The sequence below is a fragment of the Camarhynchus parvulus genome, chromosome 9 (assembly GCF_901933205.1).
Source record: "Camarhynchus parvulus chromosome 9, STF_HiC, whole genome shotgun sequence".
NCBI lineage: Eukaryota > Metazoa > Chordata > Aves > Passeriformes > Thraupidae > Camarhynchus > Camarhynchus parvulus.
In genome coordinates this window covers 12,247,382-12,259,548 of record NC_044579.1, presented here as the reverse complement: position 1 = coordinate 12,259,548, position 12,167 = coordinate 12,247,382, and the positions used below count along the sequence as shown (strand labels likewise).

At 37.2% G+C, this 12,167-nt stretch overlaps 1 protein-coding gene across 10 annotated transcripts in view; it reads right to left on the bottom strand.

Annotated features, from left to right (window-relative positions):
- DLG1 (discs large MAGUK scaffold protein 1) overlaps window positions 1-12,167 on the bottom strand; it is a 149,073-nt gene that overhangs the window by 122,991 nt on the left and 13,915 nt on the right. For all 10 annotated transcript variants that reach the window (XM_030954518.1, XM_030954520.1, XM_030954522.1 and 7 more), the window contains exon 3: window positions 11,317-11,483. In XM_030954518.1, coding sequence (XP_030810378.1) covers window positions 11,317-11,483 — 167 coding nt within the window. The remainder of the gene's footprint in view (window positions 1-11,316; window positions 11,484-12,167) is intronic.

Here is a 12,167-nt window from a genome sequence, read left to right as displayed (position 1 = left end):
AGAGTGAATTTTTACAAAAGAGTGCCTTACTGCAGAATGAGGGGAGAAAAATCATTCTGCTACACTTTTCAATATGTGCATAATTAGCTTTTCAAAGCATTAACATCTATGATTGTTCTTAGCAACAACTACAGAATTTATTCTGATGATCTGTGCAGTTTAAAGTTTAAAAAAGATCAACACTAGAAATCCATCAAGGCATTTTCATTACAGGTAGTAAAAACTGGAAGAAAGATGCAATAAGAACTTCCGAGATTGTAGGCATTAATCAAAAGCTTTATCGTCTTACCTTTGTTGTTACAATGCATAAGCAATCCATCGTTTCAGCATAGCAGGTATATTTCCAAACATTTAAAAGGTTTATTTTCAGTCACAGCCAAACACCATCTCAACAGAATGAGAAAAAGCCCACTTATTTTATAGTCAAAACAGCTGAGTGAGTGCCAGGTTTTCCTTTGGATTCATTCAGAGGTTGAAACACCATGGAGAAAAAGCAGCAGGCTAAAATACAAATGCTTTAACTTTCATGAAAAACTCTTAACCTATTTTGGTTATCTATGTCTGAAAAAGTTAAATGTATCCTTGCAAATATTCCACAAAAGATGTCAAATCCTGTTCCATACCAGTTAAGTACCTCTTCGTATTCTATTTCATATACTCCTCTGTCAGGATTACCTAACACATGAGCATCACAGGGAATCATTTGATGAAATGCAATACAAAGTTATTTTACAGCAAAAAATCTCAATTCAGCTTTTCTTAGCTGGCTAGAATTTCTAAAATGAAGCGTTTGTTCAAAAATAGTTTTAGTTGCAAACAAGTATTTCTCCCCTAACGTCATTTCAGCATTTGCAGACTGCAAAATAACTGATTTCCTAAGCAGTAATGAATGGAATATTCCATGTAGATCAGGGAGAGGAGAAAGTGGCAAGGAAAGAGTAATGCATATTGCAAGAGAAATGCTATTTTGAGCCTTGAATTAACCTAGAATTTCATTTCCTTTTGTAAGGCTGTAATGCTGTGACAAGGCAAAGTTTGAATGCGCAGGCATTGTCTTCTGTGCCTAATTAGCACAGCTGGGAAAAGTCTAACTCTTGGGCACAAAACAACCTCCTGTGCACTCTGAAACACTAACCTGACAGTTCCATCCATTGGTAAGAACCTTATTACATTCATTTCCCACAAGAGGCATTGAAAGCAGCTTGTAAACTCAGTTCCCATTGTCTTGTCCTATTAGGTCCCCCACTAACACCTTTGCTGCAAACACAATGAAATATATTGAAAAAACTCAATGACTAATTTCAAGCTATTAAATGTCATCTGTATCATTCTGCTTTTACCCCAAGATGTAAAACTGACTGTATTTTGCACCAAAACAACTCTAGAATATACTGTGTATCTAGAGCACTCCCTTTAAACTTTCAGCAACTTTGCTCCCAGCTCTTTTATAGATACTGGGAGAAGTGGTAGGGTGGGGGGGCTATTAGAGGGGGGGAAGGGGGTATATAAGGAAACAAATCTTTCCAAAATCACACATTTTGTTTTAGGGGTGGATGTTATCTTTATAAGACAAACTTGAATGGAATTTTAAGGTAAATCTTACACCATTCAACCACTAAGATGATGATTTTTACCTTGTATGTCCAAGTCAAGCCAGAGATATTTTTCATTTTTACACTGTCTATAAAATCTGTGAAGAATTTCTGCTGTAGCCACCTAGGTGAAATTCTCACTGCTACAAAGCATCAGTGGGAAAAATATGCATCTTTCAGACTGCTGAAAGTGGCTGAACCCAGACAGAAGGCTAAAAGTTCTAACTTCAAAAAACAAAAAAAGAACAAATTAGGCTGATGAAACATTCCTGTGTCAGAAAAGAGAGGGAGGGATTACCCTCATAGCTGAATGCACATGAGGTATCTCACAAAGAAATTCTTCCATTTCCCAAGTACTCTTTTGGAAAGACTATAAGGTTCAGAGAAATTAACAAAGTGCAACTATCCAAAAAGTTAAGGAAATGCATTTTTAGGTAACTTGGCTCATGTCCAGCATCTAGGCCAGAAACATCTCCTATGACTAATACAAGACATGCAGTCAGCCCAAACGTACATTTCTTGCACTAACAGCTCTAGGAACACCAATAGCACATGGAAACTTGGCTTGTCCCTCATGCTCTGTCCATGAAGGGCAAAGATTAACAATCCTGCTCACCACTGAAATTTCTCTCAGCCACCTTGGCACAAGATTAAGCTTTTGCAGATTAATCCTGGCTACAATTAGCTTATGTCGAGAATCAATCACTTTTAGTCTCAACTTTTTGTTCTCTTGCCTTCTTTAGGACACTTTTAGAACAAAGGGTCATTATCATATCATTTTTCTCCTCTCCCACTTGCCACCACCCTTCCAACAAGACCCAGGACCCATTAGTCCTGTCATAGCAAGCATGTAACTTCCTTCAAGCTCTGATGCAGACTATGAGATGTAGAAGAGACCTCACCAGAGAGGTGAGGAAAAGGCATTTCTTTGCTCAGGATCTGTGATCAAGCTGCTCATCAAGAACAGGCACCCAAAACACTCCAGAGCAGACAGAAAGTCATCTCAAAACAAGTGTGTTTGAAATGTAGTAATGCATGCACTGCACAAATCAGAGCAGGACGCACAACCAAGGTACATTAGTCCTTTACCAAGCACTGCACCACTATGATGGATTAAAAGTCCTCCTGGTAACCGTACATGCTTCTCTCAAGACCCATCTTCAGCTGACAGTGTCCACACACAGGGGAAAAAGTCCATACCAGCAGACCAAAAGATTTTATGGCAAAGATCAATACACATTTTCATAAATATAGTGTATAGAGAGATAAGCACACAAAGATAAGAGCACTATGCATAAAAAAAAGTATTTCCTAGCCCAAAAGCAGTTCCTGCAGCCCTTTCACTGGAAATACTGTATATAGAAGAAATAAATGTTCAAAAAATATTGACCAATACTCAAGCATTTAGGACGTTTAGCATTTTCATAAGAAAAAAATAATACAGCTTTTTGAAAACAAATCATAAAACTCCTTGAATGAGCAAGTATGTGTAAATTTTGGAGACAAGAAGAAAGTTTTTCAAAATGAAATATAGGTAAAAAATCCAGAAGTAAAACTACTGTAATTAAACAATTTCATAAAATAACTTAGAACCCTCTTTCCTTTAAATTGTATTCTGAGAAGGAACAGAAAGATATTAAAGAACACACCAAAACATGAATCATAATCATGAAATGGATGAAGAGTCATCCTTTCATGCACTGAAGAGTAAGACATTTTCACATAGTGCTGTTAGTCATTAGAATAACTATTATTCTACTGAATTTGTGACAAACACTGTGATTTCTTCAATGTCATTCATTCTTATTACAAATAAATCTTTCTGTCCTGTCAGCTCCAAGTGATCTCAGTAACAACCAGTAACAACTGTTCTATACAACTTGGCCAGAAGGCAAAAATGCATTTCCATTCACCACTATTCATGACATTAATATTAAAAACAACAAAGGATGATTCTCTTTCTCACACAAAGGTAAGAGATGGGTTTTTCTTTCCTTGAATTACTTATGAATTCTTTCAGGTTATGTTTGGCAGTCACTTTTTGTGCCTTCACAGGCTTACTCTTTTTCCAGTATGGCAGATTCTATCTACAAAGCCACCAGATAACTAAATAAAGGAAAATTCATGCACTGATAAACTATGCATAGAAATAAATCATGCAAATGAGAACAATGCTTTGGAAAATACTGATTTTGCAGATAAATAATTTCTTCATCTAGCCACAAATCTAGAAGTGCATGTGGTTATTTAAATGCTAATTTGCTCTTGGATTCGATGAGAAAAGCCACACAAAGCAGAGCTGTCACAGGTGTAACCAGAGAAGCAGGCTCAGCTCAGCTTCACAAGGGAATGTCAAATGCTCAACCTCAGCATATTTGAGGAGACATATCAAAGACTCAGTAAAGATCAAGCACTATCATATCTGCAAGCATTTTCTCAGCTACTTTAGTAAAGAAAGTACTAGAAGTGTAAGATGTCATAATTTATATAGCTGCCTTTGAATCTGGCTGCAAGATGTAATTATTACACGTTTATTTAAAAACAAAATAGATTTTTTTCAAAAGTGAATTTGTAAGTTGTCTATTTACTTCTAAACTGAGAAATTTAGAAACAGCAGGGTTTTATTGCTTGTGTATACATCCTGAACTGAGCATCTGGATTTCGTTTATTTGCTTTTGAATTCACTTTGACCAGGAGCCTGCCCCTGGAAGACTTCTTCAGCTTTGGTTCAAGACTTACATTCTTTTACTTGTACAAACAGCCTGGATTTCAAGAATTGAAGGCAAAATACATAGCAAGCCAAATACCATTTCCTCACTGTAAAGTTAACACAGAGAAAGCCATGAAGCTCCTGAGTAACCCAGGACTATTCTAGCTGCTGAAATAAAACAAGCACATCATGTGTGCAGAGAAGGAGTTGGTATAAATAAGGGGCAATACACACATACAGATACAGGCATAAAGGACCAGTGCAATTACAAGGAGCACAACAATCACACATAGCACATCATCAAGCTAACCAGCACTGAATCTTTATAAATATTAAGGCAAAGAAGGCATTTGAACATAGTCCAATAGGTCAGGGATTTTCATCAGAACAGCTTGTTAATACAACAGGTAAGAATGACTTTGTAAAGCGAAGGTGAAGATATTGGAGTTGAAACAGAAAAACAGAACCAGAGCATCTTGCACTTTAATAATGCACTCTACATATGCAGAGAGCTCCTTACAAGACTTCCACTAAGATCCTGATAAACTGAGGATATGATTGCATTCTGAATACAAACTGCTACTGATTCAACACAGATTTTTTCACTGCACTAGGAACCAGACATCCAGAATTCTTTCCTCCAGACTACATCGGCTTACCTTATTAAGAAGTTATACTAAACTATCACAATTTTAAGAAGGTTATGAAGACATTACTGGTTGCTTTGTAAACTAAGACAATTCCCATATTGTAGGTGAAAATGAGATTAATTTAACTTTACCCCTTTTCAAAATATTCACATTGACAGATACTGAGCAAAGTGAACACAAGTCTGCAACAGGCCTTAACAGCAAAGGAGGTGAACAGGACCTGCATTAACAGAAACACAGGCAGCAGTAACATATGATTTCCCTTTGCTTGACACTTTAATTAGGGCATCTGGAACACTGCATTCCATTCTGGGGCCTCAATAGAAGGATTTTGATAACCTGGAGCAAGTTTTGCAGAAGGCCATTAAGATGGTGAGAGGGTTTTTGGAAGCCTTGACCCTTAAAGAGAGGATGAGGGTACAGAGCTTGTTTAAGCTTGGATAAAGAGTTCAGAACCTAAAAGCAGCCCTCCAGTACCTACACTGGGGTTAGCCAGAAGACAAAGCCAGGTACATGTTGCATGATGGAAAACCCCTAGAAACTACAAATGAATTGAAACAGAAATTTCAAAGACAGGGTGAAGTTTTTTTACCATGAAGATAGTCAAGCATTGGAACAGACTTGACCAGAAAAGTTTGCATTTCCAGTTCTTGAGATTTTCAAGACTTAGCTGGTCAAAATCCTTCATACCTCATAGGTGATACTGAGCTATTTTGTAATTGCAAGATGTTGAGTGAATTTCCTTTCCACTCTGCCTTGGCATCAAATTTTAGCTGAAATTGCAGACATATCAGCTGTTTCCTTCCTTCCTCTTTTGCTTTCTTTGTATGAAGAAAGAATTTGGCAAAAGGCCCTAGAAGAGAGTGAGCTAGCCAGTTTCTACATGCCAGACAGTAAACACACAGGCATGTGCAGATAGATGGGAAAACCACAGGTCAGACCAAAGTCCTTCAGAAACCATTACCCACTAAATACAAAGGTCCTCATCCAACTGTAAGAGACTCCAGATTGAGTTCCATGTCCTAAAGCAAAAAATTTTCTTGGAGACATTGTTCAGTGGGGTTTTTTTCCAACATCTAAAATCAAATTATTGTGGCTCCTGTTAAATTCAAGCTAAACAGCAAACAACTTCTCTAGTTTAAAACAATTAAAATACTAAAACAAATCCTGCAGATTTAAAGATAAAAAAGAATGCCACAAGGCTATTTCCTTAGCAATACACTACTCAATTAGGTGAGAGATTTCTTGCAGTGATTCGAGTTTCACCGTGTATTTGTGGAACACAAGTGTCCCACCTACAGATGGCACCACAGATCACAGCAAGCGGCTCCCGGGGCCGCTCCCGGCACGGCTCTGCTCGCACACAGCGCCCAGATCCTGTTTCACATCTGCTCGCTTTGCCAGGCACACTTGAGCTCACTCTTTAATGTACACAAGGAAAGGGATGAACCATTCGTCCTTTTCAGATTGCATACATTTGGTTTTTTAAACTAGTTCCCAGTACTGAAAGGATTAACATTCCTTTCCTGCTTTATCACTGTCTTGAATCACTCTCTCTTTTTTTTTAGTGGTTTTTTTTCCCCCCATCATTTTGTACTGGAGACTGAAACAATTAAAAATGTTAAATAATGTTCCAAGAAATATAGAGCATGGAAAAAAAACAGATTGCTGTGAGCAGGGAAACTTGTAATCTGTAGTTCCAACTTTCTCTAACACACAGCCTATGGGGATTTCAAACTCCAGTCCTTGGATTCAGGAGCAGGAAGGAAAAAACAGAAGTAGGCTACGTGCTATGAGAAGTCCTCAGGCAACCTAAGCTTGTATACCACTATTCTATGTATATACACAAGCACACATTGCTAAAAAGTCATTCTCAAAGTCAGCTGTGTAGAAAGTTCTTGTAATTCAATCCTTAATCTCTTTAGGGGGGCATTATATTCCCACTCTCAAGCAACTCTCACATAAACCAACGAAGTGTCAGCTGGAAGAATATTCATCCGGCCATGGTAACTACAGCAAAACAGTATCAGCAAGGTAAAAGAAATGGGATTGAAATACATTACTTCAAAGGCTAACAATGTCTGAGCAAGAAAAAAGCCATTCCATTTGTATCACTTGTGGACTCACCAGCCTGGCAAGACACAGAATAGAGTTAAAATAATCTCAAAGCACATACAATCTGCTTGTGTCTGGTTAATGAACTAACACTGAACTGGGCTGCAGCCTTGAAACTCTGAAAAGTGAGAATTTATTTTAAAAAAAGCTAGCTGTGAACAAAATCCAATATACTAAACCGAAGTCCCCCCAGCCTCTAGTAAATTTCAGCAAGCAAAACAAATCACTCGATTAAACACATGCTGTACTGGAATTATTATGCCCTTGGGTTTATTAAAACCAAATATAAAATCAATTTTTTTTAATATCCTGAGTAGTGAAAAAAGCATTACTGAAACCAAAATGCATTAAACATTAAAACATAAATTTTCACATCATATACAGAGCAAGTATGTGGAATATAAACTGTAAATACATGAGAATTTGTCCTTGTAATTTTAAATAAATTTTGAAACATTGAGGGAAAAGTATTGCTTAGCAGGTATATAAAGAAAAAAAAAAACAGTCGCTGAAGAAGGAAGAATTAAGGTTGATAAAAACGTATGTATGCTTATGTAACAATTTTCATATTTATTTGAAAGCTAAACTAAGACATTCAGATATACTAGAAAAATGAAAATGAAACCAACACCAAACTAACATTTTTCAAATTTGTTCACCTTCCAACTTAACATGGAAACAGTATTCACTAATGAAATACAAGCTAACATTTACTGTAAGTGACAGAGATTGGGAGAAAAGCTTGCTTTCAGTTTCATGTGAACCGGGATCAACACCAATACATGCAGCTATGTTTCTAAATACTGGAAGTAAATCTAAAACCTGACCTTCATATACTGAAGGTCAACCAACCATGATTTTCACATTATACTCAAGAAAAAATTACGAAGGAAGACAGGCAACTTTGTCATAAATGTTCAAGTCCAGGCCACTTGGAAAAATAAAATAATCCACACCATATCAGGTTCTGTTCGGTAACACCAGCATGGCCACCAGACTGGACTGGAGAAGCACACAGAGCAGCTGAGAACAGACACTCACATCCCTGGGGAGCTTTCCCAAATCGGGCAATTCCTCCTTTCAATCAGTGACTGTGCCATGATAATGTGCCTGTTGTCATTGGTGCAGTGTCAAGGACAGGGCCTTGTGTTCCTGGCAGTTCAACTGCACATGAGGAAAAAAACTAAAGATGCAACTTTGTAATTAAGTTACACCTTCATCTACAAGACAGAAGGATCCAAGGACAACACTACATTTGTATAGGGCTTGAAACAGTTTCTGCAGGGGGTTGGGAATCATCACAAAGCCTGGATTTAACATCACACACTACTCCCCACTTCAGACATCCATTTCTCCTATAGGGGAGGACAAAACATCCTACAGTGGCAACATCATAAGACAAATCTAATAGCAGCAAATATGTGCTTCAAGCCCAGTCTGCTAGAATTTGGAGTATATTTACTAACAACAAAATGTTTTGGTAGGGACATGAATCCTCAATCCCATTACACTGTTCCTAGGTGCGTTACCAGGATGGAAAAAAAAAACCCAAAACATTTAAGCCCTTTAAAACCACTATGCTGCCTCAAAAAACCCTCAATAAGGGAGACTGGCCATGTACTATGCTATTCTGGTGCTCAGAAAAATATTTTAAATGCTTTTGTATGTCTATTTCCATAGTGTAAGCCTAGCACATCTTGTATAAAAGCAAAATATTATCTTTTTCATATTCTATAAATACAGGAAAGACTTTTCTTTCCCAATTAAGTGTTCAATCCTTTCAAGCAGCACCAAACCTTCCCCTATCTTCACTTCTTTCCAGGCTTTAGATCCTTCATGTCAATCTCTTCTAAGCACTGAAATTAAACATCTTTTTCACACCATGGTACCTCAAATTTGACAATATCTCCAGCAAAGCCTTATGCAGACCAAGTAGAAGAGAAGAGTTTTATACCATACTTATGTCAATAATGTGGTTTTTTCATGTACTAACATGCCATGGCTGACTCACCTTAAGATTCTAAAATTACCCAGACTTTTTCTGAGAAACCAGTTGTTAACTAGTCAAGCTCCATTAGTTTAGCCAAAATGTAGGACATTAATTACTTCATTAATTATTTCAACTTCCCAAGGCTTCGTTCTACTCTTAGCTGGTGAAGTAGCAACATACTGTTCTCTTCCCATGGTTCAATTCCTAATTTAACACAATGTTTTCACTAATAACCCAAACTAGGATGCATTTTTTGAAAATGTTAACAGATACATTATCTCAAAAGATAAATAAGAGTTTTTGACCTCTTAAACCATGCCAAAAGCTCTACCCAAGTCAGAAGTATCACATTTATAGTTTTTCTTACCACAAGAATTATTACCACAGTAGAAAGAAAAAGTTTGACAAAACCATCATCAATAACTATGACAGCTATTATTTGGCTCATTTATGACTTTCAAGGAGCTACCAAAAAACTCTAGAATCATTCCCTGTACCAGTTAAACCTAAATCCACCTCTCATGGCTTACTCTTACATATTCTGTTTTTAAAATATAGTATTTGTCCATTTGCCATTTTCAGGAACTTCATCTATCCACCATGACTAAGGGCAACTGCAATGGCTCTCAATTTCCCTAAGTTCTCTGCACATGCAGACATGAAATACATCAGGACCAGCTTATTTCCAAACAGCTCAGTAGACAAAATAAGCCTTGCCCCTCCTTGCCTACCTCCTGTCTACAGCTCCTTTTTCCTCTTGCTTCTAAGAGATGCCACTCCCACCATACCTGCAGGAAGGGACATTCCAGAGCTCTAAGCCTTAGATTTATATGATGGCATACAGGCAAATATCACAATGGTCTTTTTTTCCCTGCTATTTCTCATATATCCTAGCATTACCCCATTTCCTCCAAAAATAACAATTCATTAAGGTGATTATGGTGGCAGTGACCTTCTCTATGCAATTTCAGGTAATATATTCCAAAGAGACATGCAATTTAAATTTTAATAATAATCTGGTGTTATCAAGATTCACAAAAAATCAAAGAAAATAATCTATTCCCATATTGCAAGTTCAACTAGAATTTTAATTCCTCAGTGTTCAATTACTTACAAACCTGAAAAATACAGTATGCCTAGGCTACTCAGTTTTTTCATGTAAAGATATTTCAATGGCTTTCTTTGCAATATATAACTCATGCTCCTGGCTTGGCTGACCTTTTATCCACTGACCATTATTTTTGACTTTCCAAAAGAATACAAGTGTTGGATTTCATCTACAGTTTCCTTTAAAGTATTTCTGATGCATTTCATACCAGCTTCAATATAACAGATTTGAAAAAAGCTAGAACGAGCACAAGCATTTTCTTTTAGCTGTACAAACTCATTAGCACATCACACACTCATGATCTGAAGCTAAGTGAACTTTCTTCCACAGTCCCAACAGCCCCTGATGAAGGTTCACTCATTAAGACATCCCAGCCCCTTTATCTTGCTGAGCAGTGCAAGTTCCTGAGCTTCCCTACGGGCTCCAGTCCTTCAGCTGATCTCTCCCAGTGCTCCTCCTGAGCTCTACAATCATTTCATGAAAATGGATCAGCAAAGCACACTGCCTTCAGTTACTGAGAAATCTGCACTTTTTCCAGGGTGCACTTCAAACTAGGTTCACCTCTCTGGGGACAAATAATAACTCTAATGCAAAAATATTCAAGGAACATCTTAAGTTTAAACTGAGCAGGGAGATTTTGTTTTAGACAAAAATGTACATTAATGTGCATTTTCCTGATCAGTTTTCTCACCACTCACTAGTGACAACTGGCTGCATATAGTTTTCAAAAACAAGTCCTTCCAGAACACAGAGAAAGAAGTAACAGAGAACTTCTTGTGACCAGACTGAAAAGGTTACTAATCAGAAAGACACAGCCTCAGATTTCCCAAATAATTAATGAAGTAGTGACTCAAGAGTCACAAGTATGGATAAGCAGAAGCATACTAAACCTGTCAGTGAGGTTCCAAAATCAAAGCATAAATCCAATTTAATGGTCACTTAATGGTACATTTGACAAACGAGCTTATAAATTTTTGACTAAGCAAAATGCATACATGTTATTAAACATTTCAATAATTAAATCCCCTATGACTATTGATCTTAATAATGTACATTTTCTTTGAAAATTAATATTTTATTAAATAAAGGAAACTTAGAGAACAATGTTGAGCTAACAGTCTCAACAAGAAAAGAAGATTTCTATCTCATACCTCTACACTGGGGCTAAGGCTGCTCGGCAATGTTTCTGATGTCACTGTTGTGCTTGGAAGGCTGGAGAAGTCCCAGGTATTCACAGGCTGTATTGGTTCAGATGGCTGAGAGTGATCAATGCATTTTGGATTGTCCAATAAGGTCACTTCATAAAATTCTTGAATATCTAAACATGTAAAAAAATTGTTGTTAGGCATGATAGTTACTCTAACATTCTGATTTTAACTACATCTTCCTCTTGCAAAACAAATGAGATATGGCTTCATCTGTCATGAGTAAATTCATAGGGATCATCACATGAACCTCCCCCACTGCACACACAACTCACTCTGTCCCCACTCACTCTGGGCTTCTGCCACTGACCCCAGAAACACAGGCTGCAGCAGGAACAGCAGAAGCACATGAAATAACTGCAGTGGAATAGTGGAAGGGATGGGTGTCTATGTTTCAAGTTTTGGTATACATAATTTCAACCAATGTAGCCTTTGGTTACTGAAATCTACTGTTCAAGGGCACTATTAGAAGGTCTATTTTGTACATGTTTCAATTAAATGGCCACAGAAATAGAAGTATACTGATGAAATCAGCAAGAGAGAGAGGCTGCAAGAAGGTAGGAAAGGGAAAATTGATTAGGATAGGTCATCATCTGCTTTTTCAGTCTAAGTACCAGAAATAGCATGAAACTTAACAGTATGAATTACCAGTCATAGTTATGAACTAATTAACAGCTTTCTCTATCACCCTGAAGACTCAGCTGGAAACTTCTGGGAAACAAAAATTTGGCTGTAGTATATTGTTTATTGACATTCCACTCACTCCATGAAGCATCAATAAAAATATCACACTATAG